Source organism: Salmo salar, chromosome 06 (assembly GCF_965601325.2).
Source record: "Salmo salar chromosome 06, fSalSal1, whole genome shotgun sequence".
Taxonomy (NCBI): domain Eukaryota; kingdom Metazoa; phylum Chordata; class Actinopteri; order Salmoniformes; family Salmonidae; genus Salmo; species Salmo salar.
The window spans coordinates 954,995-977,419 of NC_138296.1; the positions used below are offsets into that span (position 1 = coordinate 954,995).

At 51.4% G+C, this 22,425-nt stretch overlaps 2 protein-coding genes across 2 annotated transcripts; one reads left to right on the plus strand and one right to left on the minus strand.

Annotated features, from left to right (window-relative positions):
* Window positions 1-3,727: 3,727 nt before the first annotated feature.
* Window positions 3,728-11,861, minus strand: LOC123723667 (dynactin subunit 5). The gene is given in 7 exon segments (XM_082976209.1): window positions 3,728-4,470; window positions 5,252-5,264; window positions 5,266-5,355; window positions 6,380-6,491; window positions 10,430-10,548; window positions 10,860-10,928; window positions 11,683-11,861. Coding segments are annotated over 7 exon segments (549 nt in total). The 5' UTR covers window positions 11,731-11,861; the 3' UTR covers window positions 3,728-4,372.
* Window positions 11,862-12,208: 347 nt separating this feature from the next.
* Window positions 12,209-20,825, plus strand: LOC123724035 (acyl carrier protein, mitochondrial). The gene is made up of 5 exons (XM_082976210.1): window positions 12,209-12,483; window positions 13,305-13,427; window positions 18,256-18,343; window positions 18,807-18,923; window positions 20,661-20,825. Exons 1-4 carry the CDS (start codon window positions 12,313-12,315, stop codon window positions 18,896-18,898), a joined length of 474 nt encoding a protein of 157 aa, XP_082832336.1. The 5' UTR covers window positions 12,209-12,312; the 3' UTR covers window positions 18,899-18,923; window positions 20,661-20,825.
* The last annotated feature ends 1,600 nt before the right edge of the window (window positions 20,826-22,425 follow it).

The following is a 22,425-nucleotide window of genomic DNA, read 5'->3' on the forward strand; positions in this document are numbered from 1 at the left end:
TGCAGCCCCTCCACTCTAACCACTAGTCTACCTGCAGCCCCTCCACTCTAACCACTAGGCTACCTGCCGTCCCTACACTCTAACCACTAGGCTACCTGCCCCCCTACACTCTAACCACTAGGCTACCTGCCGTCCCTCCACTCTAACCACTAGGCTACCTGCCTCCCCCTCCACTCTAACCACTAGGCTACCTGCCTCCCCTCCACTCTAACCACTAGGCTACCTGCCGCCCCTCCACTCTAACCACTAGTCTACCTGCAGCCCCTCCACTCTAACCACTAGTCTACCTGCCGTCCCTCCACTCTAACCACTAGGCTACCTGCCGCCCCTCCACTCTAACCACTAGGCTACCTGCCGCCCCTCCACTCTAACCACTAGGCTACCTGCAGCCCCTCCACTCTAACCACTAGGCTACCTGCAGCCCCTCCACTCTAACCACTAGGCTACCTGCCGTCCCTCCACTCTAACCACTAGGCTACCTGCAGCCCCTCCACTCTAACCACTAGTCTACCTGCCTCCCCTCCACTCTAACCACTAGGCTACCTGCCGTCCCTCCACTCTAACCACTAGTCTACCTGCAGTCCCTCCACTCTAACCACTAGGCTACCTGCAGCCCCTCCACTCTAACCACTAGGCTACCTGCCCCCCCTCCACTCTAACCACTAGGCTACCTGCCTCCCCCTCCACTCTAACCACTAGGCTACCTGCCGTCCCTCCACTCTAACCACTAGGCTACCTGCCTCCCCACCACTCTAACCACTAGGCTACCTGCCGCCCCTCCACTCTAACCACTAGGCTACCTGCCGTCCCTCCACTCTAACCACTAGGCTACCTGCCTCCCCACCACTCTAACCACTAGGCTACCTGCCTCCCCCTCCACTCTAACCACTAGGCTACCTGCCGTCCCCTCCCCTCTAACCACTAGGCTACCTGCCTCCCCTCCACTCTAACCACTAGGCTACCTGCCGTCCCTCCTCTCTAACCACTAGGCTACCTGCCGTCCCTCCACTCTAACCACTAGGCTACCTGCCTCCCCTCCACTCTAACCACTAGGCTACCTGCCGCCCCTCCACTCTAACCACTAGGCTACCTGCCTCCCCCTCCACTCTAACCACTAGGCTACCTGCCGTCCCTCCACTCTAACCACTAGGCTACCTGCCTCCCCACCACTCTAACCACTAGGCTACCTGCCTCCCCTCCACTCTAACCACTAGGCTACCTGCCGTCCCCCCACTCTAACCACTAGGCTACCTGCCTCCCCTCCACTCTAACCACTAGGCTACCTGCAGCCCCTCCACTCTAACCACTAGGCTACCTGCCCCCCCCCTCCACTCTAACCACTAGACTACCTGCCGTCCCTCCACTCTAACCACTAGGCTACCTGCCGCCTCTCCACTCTAACCACTAGGCTACCTGCCGTCCCTCCACTCTAACCACTAGGCTACCTGCCTCTCCACTCTAACCACTAGGCTACCTGCCTCCCACTCTAACCACTAGGCTACCTGCCTCCCCACTCTAACCACTAGGCTACCTGCCTCCCACTCTAACCACTAGGCTACCTGCCTCCCACTCTAACCACTAGGCTACCTGCCGTCCCTCCACTCTAACCACTAGGCTACCTGCCGTCCCTCCACTCTAACCACTAGGCTACCTGCCTCCCCTCCACTCTAACCACTAGGCTACCTGCCGTCCCTCCACTCTAACCACTAGGCTACCTGCCGTCCCTCCACTCTAACCACTAGGCTACCTGCCTCACCCCTCTCACCACTAGGCTACCTGCCGTCCCTCCACTCTAACCACTAGGCTACCTGCCGTCCCTCCACTCTAACCACTAGGCTACCTGCCTCACCCCTCTAACCACTAGGCTACCTGCCGTCCCTCCACTCTAACCACTAGGCTACCTGCCTCCCCTCCACTCTAACCACTAGGCTACCTGCCGTCCCTCCACTCTAACCACTAGGCTACCTGCCGTCCCTCCACTCTAACCACTAGGCTACCTGCCGTCCCTCCACTCTAACCACTAGGCTACCTGCCGTCCCTCCAGTCTAACCACTAGGCTACCTGCCGTCCCTCCACTCTAACCAATAGCCTACCTGCCGTCCCTCCACTCTAACCACTAGGCTACCTGGCCTCACCCCTCTCACCACTAGGCTACCTGCCGTCCCTCCACTCTAACCACTAGGCTACCTGCCTCCCCTCCACTCTAACCACTAGGCTACCTGCCGTCCCTCCACTCTAACCACTAGGCTACCTGCCGTCCCTCCACTCTAACCACTAGGCTACCTGCCGTCCCTCCACTCTAACCACTAGGCTACCTGCCGTCCCTCCAGTCTAACCACTAGGCTACCTGCCGTCCCTCCACTCTAACCAATAGCCTACCTGCCGTCCCTCCACTCTAACCAATAGCCTACCTGCCGTCCCTCCACTCTAACCACTAGGCTACCTGCCGTCCCTCCACTCTAACCCCTAGGCTACCTGCCGTCCCTCCACTCTAACCACTAGGCTACCTGCCGTCCCTCCACTCTAACCACTAGGCTACCTGCCGTCCCTCCACTCTAACCACTAGGCTACCTGCCGTCCCTCCACTCTAACCACTAGGCTACCTGCCGTCCCTCCACTCTAACCACTAGGCTACCTGCCGTCCCTCCAGTCTAACCACTAGGCTACCTGCCGTCCCTCCACTCTAACCACTAGGCTAGCTGCCGCCCCGCCACTCTAACCACTAGGCTACCTGCCGTCCCTCCAGTCTAACCACTAGGCTACCTGCCGTCCCTCCACTCTAACCAATAGCCTACCTGCCGTCCCTCCACTCTAACCAATAGCCTACCTGCCGTCCCTCCACTCTAACCACTAGGCTACCTGCCGTCCCTCCACTCTAACCCCTAGGCTACCTGCCGTCCCTCCACTCTAACCACTAGGCTACCTGCCGTCCCCTCCACTCTAACCACTAGGCTACCTGCCGTCCCTCCACTCTAACCACTAGGCTACCTGCCGTCCCTCCACTCTAACCACTAGGCTACCTGCCGTCCCTCCACTCTAACCACTAGGCTACCTGCCGTCCCTCCAGTCTAACCACTAGGCTACCTGCCGTCCCTCCACTCTAACCACTAGGCTACCTGCCGTCCCTCCACTCTAACCACTAGGCTACCTGCCGTCCCAACACTCTAACCACTAGGCTACCTGCCGTCCCTCCAGTCTAACCACTAGGCTACCTGCCGTCCCTCCAGTCTAACCACTAGGCTACCTGCCGTCCCTCCACTCTAACCACTAGACTACCTGCCTCCCCCCCCTAACCACTAGGCTACCTGCAGCCCCTCCACTCTAACCACTAGACTACCTGCCTCCCCCCCTAACCACTAGGCTACCTGCAGCCCCTCCACTCTAACCACTAGGCTACCTGCAGCCCCTCCACTCTAACCACTAGGCTACCTTTAAACTGTTTTGTTGTTGTTATTGTTGATGCAAAACGTTTTTTGTTTTTAACGGAGTCCAACGAATGAATACACCCCCTCCCCTTTTTGGTTCTAATCAGACGAACTAAACGGGGAATTGAAACGATTCAAAGCCAGAGATTATAATACAGTATGAATTCAAAGGACTGTAGCCCCCCCACCAGTTACTGATGTGATGTAACAGACAAACACACTGGTTTAAAACATGTTTATTAGTATCAACTATAACAAATGCAGGGCTGTGGGGGGGCGGGCGGGGGGGGGGGGGGGGGCTGTGGGGGTCTGGCGGGGGGGGGGGGGGGGGGTCAATCCGATTGCATGGTCGTCAAGGGTGCATGGTCGTCAAGGGTGCACCTTTAAAATGTGGTCTTTCCGTCAAACAACGGAAGAAGCAACAACCTTTTAAAACAAGGTGCATTGTTGACAAAACGCCGCAATCATATTGAATCCGCCGCCCGAAGGGCCGATAATGAATGAAGAGGCCCAACAGCACGACAACAACACAGACAGAGCAGACAGACAGACAGACAGACAGACCTCTCACTTCCATCAGGCTGCTTTCTGTTCAAACCAACTCTGAATCAGGCTAAATGTGGTTTTTCATGAGGGTAGGTTAAGGTCTACAATGTTGAGAGACAGCCCTGGTCTGGGAAGTGGAGGCTCGAGTCTGGTAGGGGGGGTATATCTGGATAGGGTAGACTAGGGTAGAGTAGGGTAGGGGGGTATATCTGGGTAGGCTAGAGTAGGGGGTAATATCTGGATAGGGTAGAGTAGGGTAGGGGGTAATATCTGGGTAGGCTAGAGTAGGGGGTAATATCTGGATAGGGTAGAGTAGGGTAGGGGGTAATATCTGGGTAGGCTAGAGTAGGGGGTAATATCTGGGTAGTGTAGAGCAGGGTAAAGTAGGTTAATGCAGGGATTTATATCTGGCTGAGGGAGAGGAATTTCTGGTAGTAACTCTTGGTCACGTCAATCATCAGGTCCTGGGTACATTCTGGGAGCTCTCCTGAAAACAGACCTGAGAGAGAGAGAGGGGGAGAGGGGGAGGGAGAGAGAGGGGGGGGAGAAGAGGGGGGAGAAAGAGAGGGGGGGAGAGAGGGGGGGAGAAGAGGAGGGAGAGGGGAGAGAGAGAGAGAGGGGGAGAGGGGGGAGAGAGAGAGGGGGAGAGAGAGAGGAGGAAGAGGAGGGCGGAGAGAGAGAGGGGGAGAGAGAGAGGGGGAGAGAGGAGGGGGAGAGAGAGAGGGGGGGAGAGAGGGGGGAGAGGGGGGGAGAGAGGAGGAGAGAGAGAGGAGGAAGAGGGGGGAGAGAGAGAGGGGGAGAGAGAGAGGAGGAAGAGGAGGGGGGAGAGAGAGGGGAGGAGAGAGACACCAGTTAGAAAGAGTTGAAAGCAATTCCATCCATTTTCAGGCGTATTCAGCATCTCCAGCACCATACCAGGGTCTACATGCCAAAACGGGGATGTCATCGAGGAGGAGGTATTTTTACGAGATTGGGGGAGGGGGGAGGTAGAGGAGGAGGAGGAGGGGGGGAGAGAGGGGGGAGGTGGAGGAGGAGGGGGGAGAGGGGGGAGGTAGAGGAGGAAGTAGAGGGGGAGGTAGAGGTAGAGGAGGTAGAGGAAGAGGAGGTGGAGGAGGAGGGGGGGAGAGAGGGGGGAGGTGGAGGAGGAGGGGGGGAGAGGGGGAGGTAGAGGAGGAAGTAGAGGGGAGGTAGAGGTAGAGGAGGTAGAGGAAGAGGAGGTGGAGGGGGGAGAGAGGGGGAGGTAGAGGAGGGAGGAGGAAGAGGAGGAGGTGTGTTCTGACCTGGGCATCCTGAGCAACACGGTGAAGGGAGGAACCACGGTCTCAGGAGGAAGAACTGTGTTGTCTAGGATCTTACAGCAATCCTTCACACACACACCGCCGCCCTGGAACACACACACACACACACACAACACAGCATTAACAACCAGACACAGTGACTCCAGGCCCCAGTCAGTGTAGGAGTGACTCCAGGCCCCAGTCAGTGTAGGAGTGACTCCAGGCCCCAGTCAGTGTAGGAGTGACTCCAGGCCCCAGTCAGTGTAGGAGTGACTCCAGGCCCCAGTCAGTGTAGGAGTGACTCCAGGCCCCAGTCAGTGTGGGAGTGACTCCCGGCCCCAGTCAGTGTAGGAGTGACTCCCGGCCCCAGTCAGTGTAGGAGTGACTCCCGGCCCAGTCAGTGTAGGAGTGACACCCGGGCCCAGTCGGTGTAGGAGTGACTCCAGGCCCCAGTCAGTGTAGGAGTATGGACCCGGCTAGCACTGTTCAGACCAGGCTAGTAGAACATGGACCCAACTAGCCCGCTAGCCAGAGGCTAGCACTGTTCAGACCAGGCTAGTAGAACATGGACCCGGCTAGTACTGTTCAGACCAGGCTAGTAGAACATGGACCCGGCTAGCACTGTTCAGACCAGGCTAGTAGAACATGGACCCAACTAGCCCGCTAGCCAAAGGCTAGCACTGTTCAGACCAGGCTAGTAGAACATGGACCCGGCTAGCACTGTTCAGACCAGGCTAGTAGAACATGGACCCGGCTAGCACTGTTCAGACCAGGCTAGTAGAACATGGACCCGGCTAGCACTGTTCAGACCAGGCTAGTAGAACATGGACCCGGCTAGCCCGTCTGGCCAGTGAAATGTTGCCTTTCCAAGCATCACATGGCCCAGATTTAGGACCTGAATGTTCCCGCGGCCAGTGTGTGTGTGTCTGTGAGTGTGTGTGTGTGTGTGTAACTCTGTGTGTGTGTGTGACTCTGTGTGTGTGTGTGACTCTGTGTGTGTGTGTGACTCTGTGTGTGTGTGTGTGTAACTCTGTGTGTGTGTGTGTATAACTGTGTGTGTGTGTGTGTGTGTGTGTGTGTGTGAGTGAGACTGTGTGTGTGTGTGTGTGTGTGAGACTCTGTGTAACTCACGATGACACAGTTCTTCCCGATGTGTACGTAAGATCCGATCTGAGCAGCGTTCACCACACAGTCCTCCTCTATAAACACATGGTCTCCGATGTGCAGCGGGAAGAAGGCCACTCTGGAGGACAAGGGGTTAGAGGTCAGACCACAGAGACCTGCTACACTGGACGTTCAACATTAACTTACACACAACTACATCATGATCGTGTGTATCGACTGGGTCACGACGTCATGCAGCAGCAGTAGGTCCAAAACAGCAGAAACAACAACACCCCTGGTCTAGAATAGGGGACCCCTGGTCTAGAATAGGGGACCCCTGGTCTAGAAGAGGAGACCCCTGGTCTAGAAGAGGGGACCCCTGGTCTAGAAGAGGTTGGAGACCCCTGGTCTAGAAGAGGAGACCCCTGGTCTAGAAGAGGTTGGAGACCCCTGGTCTAGAAGAGGTTGGAGACCCCTGGTCTAGAAGAGGTTGGAGACCCCTGGTCTAGAAGAGGGGACCCCTGGTCTAGAAGAGGTTGGAGACCCCTGGTCTAGAAGAGGAGACCCCTGGTCTAGAAGAGGGGACCCCTGGTCTAGAAGAGGAGACCCCTGGTCTAGAAGAGGGGACCCCTGGTCTAGAAGAGGGGACCCCTGGTCTAGAAGAGGAGACCCCTGGTCTAGAAGAGGGGACCCCTGGTCTAGAAGAGGGGACCCCTGGTCTAGAAGAGGAGACCCCTGGTCTAGAAGAGGGGACCTCTGGTCTAGAAGAGGAGACCCCTGGTCTAGAAGAGGGGACCCCTGGTCTAGAAGAGGAGACCCCTGGTCTAGAAGAGGAGACCCCTGGTCTAGAAGAGGTTGGAGACCCCTGGTCTAGAAGAGGTTGGAGACCCCTGGTCTAGAAGAGGGGACCCCTGGTCTAGAAGAGGAGACCCCTGGTCTAGAAGAGGGGACCCCTGGTCTAGAAGAGGAGACCCCTGGTCTAGAAGAGGTTGGAGACCCCTGGTCTAGAAGAGGAGACCCCTGGTCTAGAAGAGGGGACCTCTGGTCTAGAAGAGGAGACCCCTGGTCTAGAAGAGGGGACCCCTGGTCTAGAAGAGGGGACCCCTGGTCTAGAAGAGGGGACCCCTGGTCTAGAAGAGGAGACCCCTGGTCTAGAAGAGGGGACCCCTGGTCGAAAAGAGGAGACCCCTGGTCTAGAAGAGGGGACCCTTGGTCTAGAAGAGGAGACCCCTGGTCTAGAAGAGGAGACCCCTGGTCTAGAAGAGGAGACCCCTGGTCTAGAAGAGGGGACCCCTGGTCTAGAAGAGGGGACCCCTGGTCTAGAAGAGGAGACCCCTGGTCTAGAAGAGGAGACCCCTGGTCTAGAAGAGGGGACCCCTGGTCTAGAAGAGGTTGGAGACCCCTGGTCTAGAAGAGGTTGGAGACCCCTGGTCTAGAAGAGGTTGGAGACCCCTGGTCTAGAAGAGGGGACCCCTGGTCTAGAAGAGGAGACCCCTGGTCTAGAAGAGGAGACCCCTGGTCTAGAAGAGGGGACCCCTGGTCTAGAAGAGGAGACCCCTGGTCTAGAAGAGGTTGGAGACCCCTGGTCTAGAAGAGGTTGGAGACCCCTGGTCTAGAAGAGGTTGGAGACCCCTGGTCTAGAAGAGGTTGGAGACCCCTGGTCTAGAAGAGGTTGGAGACCCCTGGTCTAGAAGAGGGGACCTCTGGTCTAGAAGAGGAGACCCCTGGTCTAGAAGAGGAGACCCCTGGTCTAGAAGAGGGGACCCCTGGTCTAGAAGAGGGGACCCCTGGTCTAGAAGAGGAGACCCCTGGTCTAGAAGAGGGGGACCCCTGGTCTAGAAGAGGTTGGAGACCCCTGGTCTAGAAGAGGTTGGAGACCCCTGGTCTAGAAGAGGGGACCTCTGGTCTAGAAGAGGAGACCCCTGGTCTAGAAGAGGGGACCCCTGGTCTAGAAGAGGAGACCCCTGGTCTAGAAGAGGGACCCCTGGTATAGAAGAGGGGACCCCTGGTCTAGAAGAGGGGACCCCTGGTCTAGAAGAGGAGACCCCTGGTCTAGAAGAGGAGACCCCTGGTCTAGAAGAGGGGACCCCTGGTCTAGAAGAGGAGACCCCTGGTCTAGAAGAGGGGACCCCTGGTCTAGAAGAGGAGACCCCTGGTCTAGAAGAGGGGACCCCTGGTCTAGAAGAGGAGACCCCTGGTCTAGAAGAGGGGACCCCTGGTCTAGAAGAGGAGACCCCTGGTCTAGAAAAGGTTGGCGACCCCTGGTCTAGAAAAGGTTGGCGACCCCTAGTCTAGAAGAGGGGACCCCTGGTCTAGAAGAGGAGACCCCTGGTCTAGAAGAGGGGACCCCTGGTCTAGAAGAGGAGACCCCTGGTCTAGAAGAGGAGACCCCTGGTCTAGAAGAGGGGACCCCTGGTCTAGAAGAGGGGACCCCTGGTCTAGAAGAGGAGACCCCTGGTCTAGAAGAGGAGACCCCTGGTCTAGAAGAGGTTGGAGACCCCTGGTCTAGAAGAGGTTGGAGACCCCTGGTCTAGAAGAGGTTGGAGACCCCTGGTCTAGAAGAGGGGACCTCTGGTCTAGAAGAGGGGACCCCTGGTCTAGAAGAGGGGACCCCTGGTCTAGAAGAGGAGACCCCTGGTCTAGAAGAGGGGACCCCTGGTCTAGAAGAGGGGACCCCTGGTCTAGAAGAGGGGACCCCTGGTCTAGAAGAGGGGACCTCTGGTCTAGAAGAGGAGACCCCTGGTCTAGAAGAGGAGACCCCTGGTCTAGAAGAGGGGACCCCTGGTCTAGAAGAGGAGACCCCTGGTCTAGAAGAGGAGACCCCTGGTCTAGAAAAGGTTGGCGACCCCTGGTCTAGAAAAGGTTGGCGACCCCTGGTCTAGAAGAGGAGACCCCTGGTCTAGAAGAGGGGACCCCTGGTCTAGAAGAGGGGACCTCTGGTCTAGAAGAGGAGACCCCTGGTCTAGAAGAGGAGACCCCTGGTCTAGAAGAGGGGACCCCTGGTCTAGAAGAGGGGACCCCTGGTCTAGAAGAGGAGACCCCTGGTCTAGAAGAGGGGACCCCTGCTCTAGAAGAGGTTGGAGACCCCTGGTCTAGAAGAGGTTGGAGACCCCTGGTCTAGAAGAGGGGACCTCTGGTCTAGAAGAGGAGACCCCTGGTCTAGAAGAGGGGACCCCTGGTCTAGAAGAGGAGACCCCTGGTCTAGAAGAGGGGACCCCTGGTCTAGAAGAGGGGACCCCTGGTCTAGAAGAGGGGACCTCTGGTCTAGAAGAGGAGACCCCTGGTCTAGAAGAGGAGACCCCTGGTCTAGAAGAGGGGACCCCTGGTCTAGAAGAGGAGACCCCTGGTCTAGAAGAGGAGACCCCTGGTCTAGAAGAGGAGACCCCTGGTCTAGAAGAGGAGACCCCTGGTCTAGAAGAGGGGACCCCTGGTCTAGAAGAGGAGACCCCTGGTCTAGAAGAGGGGACCCCTGGTCTAGAAGAGGAGACCCCTGGTCTAGAAAAGGTTGGCGACCCCTAGTCTAGAAGAGGGGACCCCTGGTCTAGAAGAGGAGACCCCTGGTCTAGAAGAGGTTGGAGACCCCTGGTCTAGAAGAGGAGACCCCTGGTCTAGAAGAGGTTGGCGACCCCTGGTCTAGAAGAGGTTGGCGACCCCTGGTCTAGAAGAGGAGACCCCTGGTCTAGAAGAGGAGACCCCTGGTCTAGAAGAGGGGACCCCTGGTCTAGAAGAGGTTGGAGACCCCTGGTCTAGAAGAGGAGACCCCTGGTCTAGAAGAGGGGACCCCTGGTCTAGAAGAGGAGACCCCTGGTCTAGAAGAGGAGACCCCTGGTCTAGAAGAGGGGACCCCTGGTCTAGAAGAGGAGACCCCTGGTCTAGAAGAGGAGACCCCTGGTCTAGAAGAGGAGACCCCTGGTCTAGAAGAGGTTGGGGACCCCTGGTCTAGAAGAGGTTGGAGACCCCTGGTCTAGAAGAGGGGACCCCTGGTCTAGAAGAGGAGACCCCTGGTCTAGAAGAGGTTGGAGACCCCTGGTCTAGAAGAGGGGACCCCTGGTCTAGAAGAAGTTGAGCAGAACTCACCCTTTGCTGAATTTTTTGAACGGCGGTCGAATGACACTGCGGCTCTTCACAACACAGTGCCTCCCCACCCTGACATTGGCCAGGTCTCCACGGATTATACAGTCATTCATTACTATAGTCTGGAACAGACAGACAGACAGACAGACAGACAGACAGACAGACAGACAGACAGACAGACAGACAGACAGACAGGCAGACAGACAGACAGGCAGGGAGGCAGACAGACAGACAGACAGACAGACAGACAGACAGACAGACATGCAGACAGGGAGGGTGACACAGACAGGGAGGGCAGGAGACAGGGAGGGAGATAGACAGGGAGGGAGGGAGACAGGGAGGGAGGGAGACAGACAGGGAGGGAGAATCATGGTTTATTACATGTATAGTCCCATCTCATGGTTTATTACCGGTATAGCTTGTTGTTACTTACTTTGCCGTTGAGGACGATGTTCTGACTGCCGCACAGCACCGACTGCCTGCTCACTTTGTTACCGGACGCCTGAGAGGGACAGTGGACATGCTGACAGGTTGGTATAAACGGCACTGACTTAGCTACAAGGTTTACAGACCACCGCTTGATGCAAACTGTAATCGGTGCCTTGTCAATTCAGCTGGCTAGCTAGCTGGCTAAGTGACCTAGCTAGCAATGCTGGTTCAGTGCATTGACTGTGCACTGTGTATACACAACATTAAAAACACCTGCTCTTTCCATAACATAAACTGACCAGGTGAATCCAGGTGAAATGATCCCTTATTGATGTCACTTGTTAAATCCACTTCAATCAGTGTAGATGAAGAAGGGGAGGAGACAGGTTAAAGGATTTGAGACATTGTATGTTTGCCATTCAGAAGGTGAACGGACAAGACAAAAATATTGAAGTGCCTTTGAACGGGGGTTATGGTAGTAGGTGCCAGGTGCACCGGTTTGTGTCAAGAACTGCAAAGCTGCTGGGTTTTTCCACGCTCAAACAGTTTCCCCGTGTGTATCAAGACTGGTGCACCACCCAAAGGACATCCAGCCAACTGGACACAACTGTGGGGAGCATTGGAGTCAACATGGACCAGCATCCCTGTGGGACGCTTTCTACACCTTGTAGAGTCCATGCCTCTGATGAATTGAGGCTGTTATGATATTAGGAAGGTGTTCTTAATGTTTTGTATACTCAGTGTAAATACCAATGAGCTAAACGCTAGCTAGCTAGCTAACTTGCTAATCGTTAACGTTATCTAGTCAAATAAACACCGAATATTACCGTTTCAATGTATTCCGCCTTGTTGTACAGTATCTCACACAATTCCATGATTGTAATTGTTGTTGTTGTTGTTTGTAAATGTACAGAAAAACGAGTTTTCTGTGGTTTGTTTTGCTCTGCTGTCTACCGCTCCCTTCAGACCCTACTAGCAGAGCACTGCAACATCGATGATGATGATGGTGGAAAACACTTCCGCTCACAAATAATAAGTCATATTCAACTAAAATTAAAATATGTGTGTTTAAAGAATTAACATCATTGTTAATGATCGACGAAATTTGAATATAATAGATTTTTTTGTTTTGTTCTGGTGATTTACGCATAGAATGATCGGTTACCCGATGTTGCGACAAAATTCAACCAAAGTCAACATTTTTTTTTTTTACATCATTCCAATTTAATAAAATAATAAAAACATACGAGAAAGCATTATAATGACGTTATAGTGAATAAATAAAAACCAAATCATATTAAATATCGGCGTTATTTTTTATTTTTTTATAATAACCAGTGCGCCTGCGCACATTTGACCTCTTTTTCCCTTTGACTTTGTGGCTGTGCTATCTAGTGGAAACTCCCGCTTGTCATCTAAACGCGTGTTTTACTTTGCACCGTATTTTAGTTTCAATCATGGCGTCCCGTGTCCTAGCGCAGTGTGTCCGCCAACTCGCCCGGTCTTCTGTGAGACTCTCGTCGGGTAACATTGCAGTGAGAGCCGCAGCTGGTCCGGTCCTATTGAACCACCGACCGTTCTCCTTCATTGCCAGCAGTCAGCGGACACGGTGGATTGAACAAACGCAGGTTAGTCTTGAATAACATTGACATGTTTTTGTCGCTGTTGTGGCCTAGCAGTACTGGATTGCACATTGACCTACCAGTGTCTTTCCAATAAAATCCGTAACTAGTGCTAGCTAACTTGCTATCCGGTCGCTGTGCTAGCTAGCTTGCTATCCGGTCGCTGTGCTAGCTAGCTTGCTATCCGGTCGCTGTGCTAGCTAGCTTGCTATCCGGTCACTGTGCTAGCTAGCTTGCTATCCGGTCACTGTGCTAACTAGCTTGCTATCCGGTCACTGTGTTAGCTAGCTTGCTATCCGGTCACTGTGCTAGCTAGCTTGCTATCCGGTCACTTTGCACGCCAATGTCTTAAAACCGGGTCCATTGCTAATTCAACGAAACTGTCTCTGAAAAAAATGCATAGTTTGAATGCTGCATGAATTTACGTTACAAAACAACCGACTGTGGTCTCATGCGTTAGCCTAGCTAAGCTAATATGTTCAAACTATTCATCTGTGGTACAATCAAGTACTGTACTGTTAGCCTAGCATTACTATGTGTACTAGCTAGATGACAGTCGATTGACACTTTTTAAAATTTAATCTAAAGTAAATGTGTAACTCTTATCTATTATCAAGACCTGTGGTTGTTGTGACAGGATGACGACTTGTGCACCAAATACAATGCGGTGGACATCTGTAACATTAGCTAGCTAGCTATTACCTAGGCTTGAACTAAACTGCTTGATTGGTCAAATGGGTGCAGAAGTGTTGTCAGTCAAGCAGGCATCGACAAGTGTTATGATCTCTGAACCCTTTCTTCCTTCCTGTCCTTCTTCTTCTCTCTAGATCTCTAGCTCAGTGGGAGTGTCCTGTAGACAGTATGGAGACCTGCCTCCCCTCACCATTGAAAGCATTAAAGAACGAGTCATGTACGTTCTGAAACTCTACGACAAGATCAACCCAGAGAAGGTAAGGACCGACCCCGAGGCACCGCGGCTCGCTTTGACGTTTACATTTAAGTCATTTAGCAGATGCTCTTATCCAGAGCGACTTACAAATTGGTGGATTCACCTTATGATATCCAGTGGAACAACCACTTTACAATAGTGCATCTAAATCTTTTAAGGGGGGGGGGGGGTTAGAAGGATTACTTTATCCTATCCTAGGTATTCCTTAAAGAGGTGGGGTTTCAGGTGTCTCCGGAAGGTGGTGATTGACTCCGCTGTCCTGGCGTCGTGAGGGAGCTTGTTCCACCATTGGGGTGCCAGAGCAGCGAACAGTTTTGACTGGGCTGAGCGGGAACTGTGCTTCCTCAGAGGTAGGGAGGCGAGCAGGCCAGAGTTGGATGAGCGCAGTACCCTTGTTTGGGTGTAGGGCCTGATCAGAGCCTGAAGGTACGGAGGTGCCGTTCCCTTCACAGCTCCGTAGGCAAGCACCATGGTCTTGTAGCGGATGCGAGCTTCAACTGGAAGCCAGTGGAGAGAGCGGAGGAGCGGGGTGACGTGAGAGAACTTGGGAAGGTTGAACACCAGACGGGCTGCGGTTTTGAGACTAGGAATACTGGGGTGTAATCATTAGTCCAGGCGAAAACAAGAGAGTTTCTTCTATTGGACATATTCTCTTCTGTTTCGTTCCATTCGTTTCCTCATGGGTCTGTTTGGTGTGTAGTGGATTTACACCCCACGTGTCTAGGATCAGTCAACACTCCTTATCTATGATACATTTATTCATACCATTTCCTCCTTCCAACAAGATATAGTCCCGATATAAGTCCTAAGGTGGCTACCCAATCTGGCTGGTCGTTCGTTCGATCGGGTCGGTTGCCAGAGACCCGGTCGTTCAGTCTTTATGTTCTGTATCTGGACGTGACCCAGTCGTTCAGTCTTTTATGTTCTGTATCTATGGACGCGACCCAGTCGTTCAGTCTTTATGTTCTGTATCTGGACGTGACCCAGTCGTTCAGTCTTTATGTTCTGTATCTATGGACGTGACCCGGTCGTTCAGTATCTATGGACGTGACCCGGTCGTTCAGTATCTATGGACGTGACCCGGTCGTTCAGTCTTTTATGTTCTGTATCTATGGACGTGACCCAGTCGTTCAGTCTTTTGGTTCTGTATCTATGGACGTGACCCAGTCGTTCAGTATCTATGGACGTGACCCGGTCGTTCAGTCTTTTATGTTCTGTATCTATGGACGTGACCCAGTCGTTCAGTCTTTTGGTTCTGTATCTATGGACGTGACCCGGTCGTTCAGTATCTATGGACGTGACCCGGTCGTTCAGTCTTTTATGTTCTGTATCTATGGACGTGACCCGGTCGTTCAGTCTTTTATGTTCTGTATCTATGGACGTGACCCGGTCGTTCAGTATCTATGGACGTGACCCGGTCGTTCAGTCTTTTATGTTCTGTATCTATGGACGTGACCCAGTCGTTCAGTCTTTTGGTTCTGTATCTATGGACGTGACCCGGTCGTTCAGTCTTTTGGTTCTGTATCTATGGACGTGACCCAGTCGTTCAGTCTTTTGGTTCTGTATCTATGGACGTGACCCAGTCGTTCAGTCTTTTGGTTCTGTATCTATGGACGCGACCCAGTCGTTCAGTCTTTTGGTTCTGTATCTATGGACGCGACCCGGTCGTTCAGTCTTTTGGTTCTGTATCTATGGACGCGACCCAGTCGTTCAGTCTTTTGGTTCTGTATCTATGGACGTGACCCAGTCGTTCAGTCTTTTGGTGCTGTATCTATGGACCCAGTCTTTCGTGCCATACTGGCTGGCAACGTTCTTATCCCTCAGCTAGCCAACTACGGCTAATTTACAATCACGTCAAAAAGTTTAGCTGCATTTACATTTGTTTAAGCTGTTTTCTAGTGACGTTTATTTGGATAAATCCATAACATTGGGTTAATGAGGTGCGATTTCACCTGGTATAGAAAATGTGCTCACTCGTCAGGACACTGTTGTTCAGAGGAGCTACAACACAGCTAAACACAATCACTTCAAACTAGCCCATCCAATCTACCGCATCCCCATGCTGTATTTATTTATTTATTTATCTTGCTCCTTTGCACCCCAGTATCTCTACTTGCACATTCATCCTCTGTACATCCTATCACTCCAGTGTTTAATTGCTATATTGTAATTACTTCACCTCTCTGGCCTATTTATTGCCTTTACCTCCCTAATCTCACCTCATTTGCTCACATTGTATATAGACTTTTTCTACTGTGTTATTGACTGTATGTTTGTTTTACTCCATGTGTAACTCTAAGTGTCGAACTGCTTTGCTTTATCTTGGCCAGGTAGCAGTTGTAAATGAGAACTTGTTCTCAACTAGCCTACCTGGTTAAATAAAGGACTTGTTCTCAACTGACCTACCTGGTTAAATAAAGGACTTGTTCTCAACTAGCCACCTGGTTAAATAAAGGACTTGTTCTCAACTAGCCACCTGGTTAAATAAAGGACTTGTTCTCAACTGGCCCACCTGGTTAAATAAAGGACTTGTTCTCAACTGGCCTACCTGGTTAAATAAAGGACTTGTTCTCAACTAGCCTACCTGGTTAAATAAAGGACTTGTTCTCAACTGGCCTACCTGGTTAAATAAAGGACTTGTTCTCAACTAGCCACCTGGTTAAATAAAGGACTTGTTCTCAACTGGCCTACCTGGTTAAATAAAGGACTTGTTCTCAACTAGCCACCTGGTTAAATAAAGGACTTGTTCTCAACTAGCCTACCTGGTTAAATAAAGGACTTGTTCTCTACTAGCCTACCTGGTTAAATAAAGGACTTGTTCTCAACTAGCCCACCTGGTTAAATAAAGATGAAATAAAACAAACTGAATCTGGAAATACTGCAAACTAGCTGCACTTCGTTTCAACCTTTTTTTCAGTTGTCATTTCTTTGTTTTGATCCATAAAAACGATGACGGCTGATTCATGATTTCGACTGGCTGAGAAACACTGCCTGCCTGCCTGCCTGCCTGCCTGCCTGCCTGTCTGTCTGTCTCGTCCCGACACGTTCATTACTACGGGACGACTGGAGACTATTTCAATCTTCTAATTCAATGTTGTAAATGTCGGAGAGACAGACAGTAAAGGTTTATACAAATCTCCGCTGTTGAAAACTAAATGTTAGTCCTAAAAGAAATATGAGATCATGTCTAGATGCTTTTTATAGTGGAGATGAAGTTTATAAATTGCCTGGCTGGGCTGATGAGACAGTGGATTGCAGCAGTCAGATGGAACCGAGTAAATAGACATTTTAACATCATCGATTAGACCCAGCTGTTATATAAATACAAAAGTATGTGGACACCCTTTCAAAATGGTTAACGCCCATGATTTTGGATGAGTAGGTGTCCACATACTTTTGAGTCATGTAGTGTATCTCAGAGTAGGACTGCAGATCTAGGACGTCCCTGTCTGTCCTGACCACCTCTGACCTGTCGACCGGCCCTGTCTGTCCTGACCTCCTCCTCTGACCTGTCGACCAGCCCTGTCTGTCCTGACCTCCTCTGATCTATCGACCAGTCCTGTCTGTCCTGACCTCCTCTGATCTATCGACCAGTCCTGTCTGTCCTGACCTCCTCTGATCTATCGACCAGTCCTGTCTGTCCTGACCTCCTCTGATCTATCGACCAGTCCTGTCTGTCCTGACCTCCTCTGATCTATCGACCAGTCCTGTCTGTCCTGACCTCCTCTGATCTATCGACCAGTCCTGTCTGTCCTGACCTCCTCCTCTGATCTATCGACCAGTCCTGTCTGTCCTGACCTCCTCTGATCTATCGACCAGTCCTGTCTGTCCTGACCTCCTCCTCTGATCTATCGACCAGTCCTGTCTGTCCTGACCTCCTCTGATCTATCGACCAGCCCTGTCTGTCCTGACCTCCTCCTCTGATCTATCGACCAGTCCTGTCTGTCCTGACCTCCTCTGATCTATCGACCAGCCCTGTCTGTCCTGACCTCCTCCTCTGATCTATCGACCAGTCCTGTCTGTCCTGACCTCCTCTGATCTATCGACCAGTCCTGTCTGTCCTGACCTCCTCTGATCTATCGACCAGCCCTGTCTGTCCTGACCTCCTCTGATCTATCGACCGGCCCTGTCTGTCCTGACCTCCTCTGACCTGTCGACCGGCCCTGTCTGTCCTGACCTCCTCTGATCTATCGACCAGTCCTGTCTGTCCTGACCTCCTCTGATCTATCGACCAGCCCTGTCTGTCCTGACCTCCTCTGATCTATCGACCAGTCCTGTCTGTCCTGACCTCCTCTGATCTATCGACCAGCCCTGTCTGTCCTGACCTCCTCTGACCTGTCGACCAGCCCTGTCTGTCCTGACCTGTCGACCAGCCCTGTCTGTCCTGACCTGTCGACCAGTCCTGTCTGTCCTGACCTCCTCTGATCTATCGACCAGCCCTGTCTGTCCTGACCTCCTCTGATCTATCGACCGGCCCTGTCTGTCCTGACCTCCTCTGACCTGTCGACCGGCCCTGTCTGTCCTGACCTCCTCTGATCTATCGACCAGTCCTGTCTGTCCTGACCTCCTCTGATCTATCGACCAGCCCTGTCTGTCCTGACCTCCTCTGATCTATCGACCAGTCCTGTCTGTCCTGACCTCCTCTGATCTATCGACCAGCCCTGTCTGTCCTGACCTCCTCTGACCTGTCGACCAGCCCTGTCTGTCCTGACCTGTCGACCAGCCCTGTCTGTCCTGACCTGTCGACCAGTCCTGTCTGTCCTGACCTCCTCTGATCTATCGACCAGCCCTGTCTGTCCTGACCTCCTCTGATCTATCTGTATCCTCAGCTGGCGACGTCGTCCCACTTCCTGAAGGACCTGGGGTTAGACAGCTTGGACCAGGTCGAGATCATTATGGCCATGGAGGATGAGTTTGGTGAGTCTGTCTCTCCCACCCTGTCTCTGTGTTTGACTGTCGGTCTGTCTCTCCCTCCCTGTCTCTCCCTCCCTGTCGGTCTGTCTCTCTCTCTGTCTCTCCCTCCCTGTCTCTCCTTCCCTGTATCTGTCGGTCTGTCTCTCCCTCCCTGTCTCTCTCTCTCTCCCCGTCTCTCTCTCTCCCTCCCTGTCTCTCCCTCCCCGTCTCTCTCACCATGTCTCTGTCTCCCCGTCTCTCCCTCCCTCCCTGTCTCTCTCTCTGTCTCTGTCGGTCTGTCTCTCTCCATGTCTCTGTCTCCCTGCTGGTCCACCTGTTGATGTGAATCGGAATGTTCTAGACTAGTCCGTTCTATTTCCATGACGATAACTTAGATGTTTGTATGGACTAACCCTTCCACTTCCTACATACAACTGTGGTTACGTGTGTTAAGCCTAGTGTGTGTGTGTGTGTGTTCCTGCTGCAGGGTTTGAGATCCCGGATGCGGAGGCAGAGAAGTTAATGTCTCCCCAGGATATTGTCCAGTACATCGCTGACAAGAAGGACGTGTACGAATAAGAACCAGGAATTACTAACACGCCCAGTGAGTCTCCACGGCGACGACAAGGGAGTAACGCTCTCTCACCATTTAAACAACTATTAAAAACGTTGTGTTTTGGCCTTCATCATAACTCCAATGACGTGTGTGTGTGTGTGTGTGTGTGTATTATAATTATAGATAGATAGATAGATAGATAGATATAGAGAGATATATATATATATAGATATAGATATAGATATAGAGAGATATATAGATATAGATATATACACCCTGAATTGCTGATGTTTCGGCCATGGAGAGACTTTAAAGCCACCGGTTCCACTATATTCCCGCGTAGAAAATAAATGGAATTCAACAGTATTTTTTTGTATTTTCTGTATTTAAGGTGTTTTTGTTGTTTGTAGTGAGGACAATAAACATCAGCACTTTTTCCCCCAAAAAAATGTATAACATTAAGGAAAATATTTTTCATTTGTTTAGCGGATGTAAAAGCTGTCTGTAATTCAATAAACGAGGCAACATTAGTAAATTAATTTCTATAACGTCCAAAGTATCGTTTTTACAACGGTGGGAGGGGGGGGGGGTCAAGATGGAGGCCTGGTGGCTTCAACACAGCGCCCCCTATCAGTCATTTAGTGCAGTGGATCCCAAACTGTGTGACGCGCCCCCTAGAGGGGGTGGCAGGGAGGGGGGTGCGGGCCTCAGTCCGGCTTTTAACTTGCCCGTGGGAGAGGGGGGTGGGATGTTCCCCGTTGCTGGAAGGGGGGTCCCGAGTGGAACAGTTTGAGAACTCCCTGCTCTAAATCAATAAAATGTATTTATAAAACCCTTCTTACATCAGCTGATATCTCAAAGTGCTGTACAGAAACCCAGCCTAAAACCCCAAACAGCAAGCAATGCAGGTGTAGAAGCACGGGGGCTAGGAAAAACTCCCCTAGAAAGGCCAGAACCTAGGAAGAAACCTAGAGAGGAACCAGGCTATGAGGGGTGGCCAGTCCTCTTCTGGCTGTACCGGGTAGAGAGGAACCAGGCTATGAGGGGTGGCCAGTCCTCTTCTGGCTGTACCGGGTAGAGAGGAACCAGGCTATGAGGGGTGGCCAGTCCTCTTCTGGCTGTACCGGGTAGAGAGGAACCAGGCTATGAGGGGTGGCCAGTCCTCTTCTGGCTGTACCGGGTAGAGAGGAACCAGGCTATGAGGGGTGGCCAGTCCTCTTCTGGCTGTACCGGGTAGAGAGGAACCAGGCTATGAGGGGTGGCCAGTCCTCTTCTGGCTGTACCGGGTAGAGAGGAACCAGGCTATGAGGGGTGGCCAGTCCTCTTCTGTCTGTACTGGGTAGAGAAGGAACCAGGCTATGAGGGGTGGCCAGTCCTCTTCTGGCTGTACTGGGTAGAGAGGAACCAGGCTATGAGGGGTGGCCAGTCCTCTTCTGGCTGTACTGGGTAGAGAGGAACCAGGCTATGAGGGGTGGCCAGTCCTCTTCTGGCTGTGCTCTAGTGTGTGTGTGTGTGTGTGTATAGAAATCAATTAGCCCCCATGTCATTACCATTTCAGCAGGAAATCAAGACAGTTGAATGACCTGCGATGTACTTTTAAAAAGGGACATTTCCCAGAAATCACGTCGACTGTAAAAATGCTGCAGATGTCTTGTTTTGAATCCCTGCCTTTTTATTCACTAGTTTAAAACCCATAGAATCAGCTTCTACTTCATCACATTTAAACCACGATTAAGTTTAAGCTGTGTTTACTGAGGTGGAACTTCCTGTTTCTGCTCCTCACAGGAAGTCCTGATGATGCTGTCCCGACGGGCTGGGCAGGGCAGCGCCCCCCCCACCCACCACTTCATCAGTCCCGCTTCTCCTTCCTCCGTTCTCCCTGTGGCATCTGATGCCCTGTCTTGTGTTTCACTGTATTTAATGACAAATAAACATCACTTTATGGTTGGACTCTTGTTGTACAGCGCCACCTTGTGGTTCAGGGAGTCCCCCTCACTACACCCCAACCAAATTCACATTAGAAATATGAGTTATAGAGATTGGTCATTGAAAGCAAGTCTAAGAACCAGTAAGAGTGGGTTCTATTTCTATGCTTCCCATTCAAAATACATTTTATAACGATTCTCTACATGCTTGTTTTGTCACATATTCGGACATTTTAGCAACCAGGAAATGCAGGAATGATCTTCACAGTATCTTTAAGAACACCTTCCTAATATTGAGTCGTCGTCCCCCCCCCCCCCCCCCTCAATTCTTCGGAGAATGGACTCTACAAGGTGTAGAAAGCCGTTCCACAGGGATGCTGGCCCATGTTGACTCCAATGCTTCCCACAGTTGTGTCAAGTTGGCTGGTGATCACACAGGGAAATTGTTTGAGTGTGAAAAACCCTTCTTCAACCTGTCTGTCTCCTTCCCTTCATCTACACTGATTGAAGTGGATTTAACAAGTGATCATTTTACCTGGATTCACCTGGTCAGTCTGTCATGGAAAGAGGTGTTCTTAATGTTTTGTTCACTCGGTCTATAACCACGTTTCAATCCCGTTTTTTGAGTAAAGTTATACCGTATATATAAAACAATTAATTACGACGTAAACGAGTCGTAGTGGGTTTAAACCTCATCACATAACCTAATAAACCTGCATGTTAAACCTCATCACGCCATATTATATAACCTAATAAACCTCATCACGCCATATTATATAACCTAATAAACCTCATCACACCATATTATATAACCTAATAAACCTCATCACGCCATATTATATAACCTAATAAACCTCATCACGCCATATTATATAACCTAATAAACCTCATCACACCATATTATATAACCTAATAAACCTCATCACACCATATTATATAACCTAATAAACCTCATCACGCCATATTATATAACCTAATAAACCTCATCACGCCATATTATATAACCTAATAAACCTCATCACGCCATATTATATAACCTAATAAACCTCATCACGCCATATTATATAACCTGATAAACCTCATCACGCCATATTATATAACCTGATAAACCTGCATGTTAAGCCATATTATATAACCTGATAAACCTCATCACGCCATATTATATAACCTAATAAACCTGCATGTTAAACCTCATCACGCCATATTATATAACCTGATAAACCTGCATGTTAAGCCATATTATATAACCTGATAAACCTCATCACACCATATTATATAACCTAATAAACCTGCATGGAGATCTGGGAGGATTTGTCAGGTGTAATCAATATTGTAATAGCAATGTGGAAGTTTCACCATTATGTTTGACATTTGTGATTTAGCAGATGCTGTTATCCAGAGAAATTTACAGGAGCGTTTAGGGTTCAGTACCTTGCTCAAAGGCACGTCGTCAGATTTTTCACCTCGTCGGCTCGGAGATTGGAAACCAGCAAGCTTTCAGTTACTGTCCCAACGGTCTTAACCACTAGGCCCCCCCCCCCCCCCCCTACCATGTTGATTACACCTCTCCAATCCCAGAAAGTGTGTAGGGTGTAGGGCTCTGTTTGGGATAGGGCCATAAACTC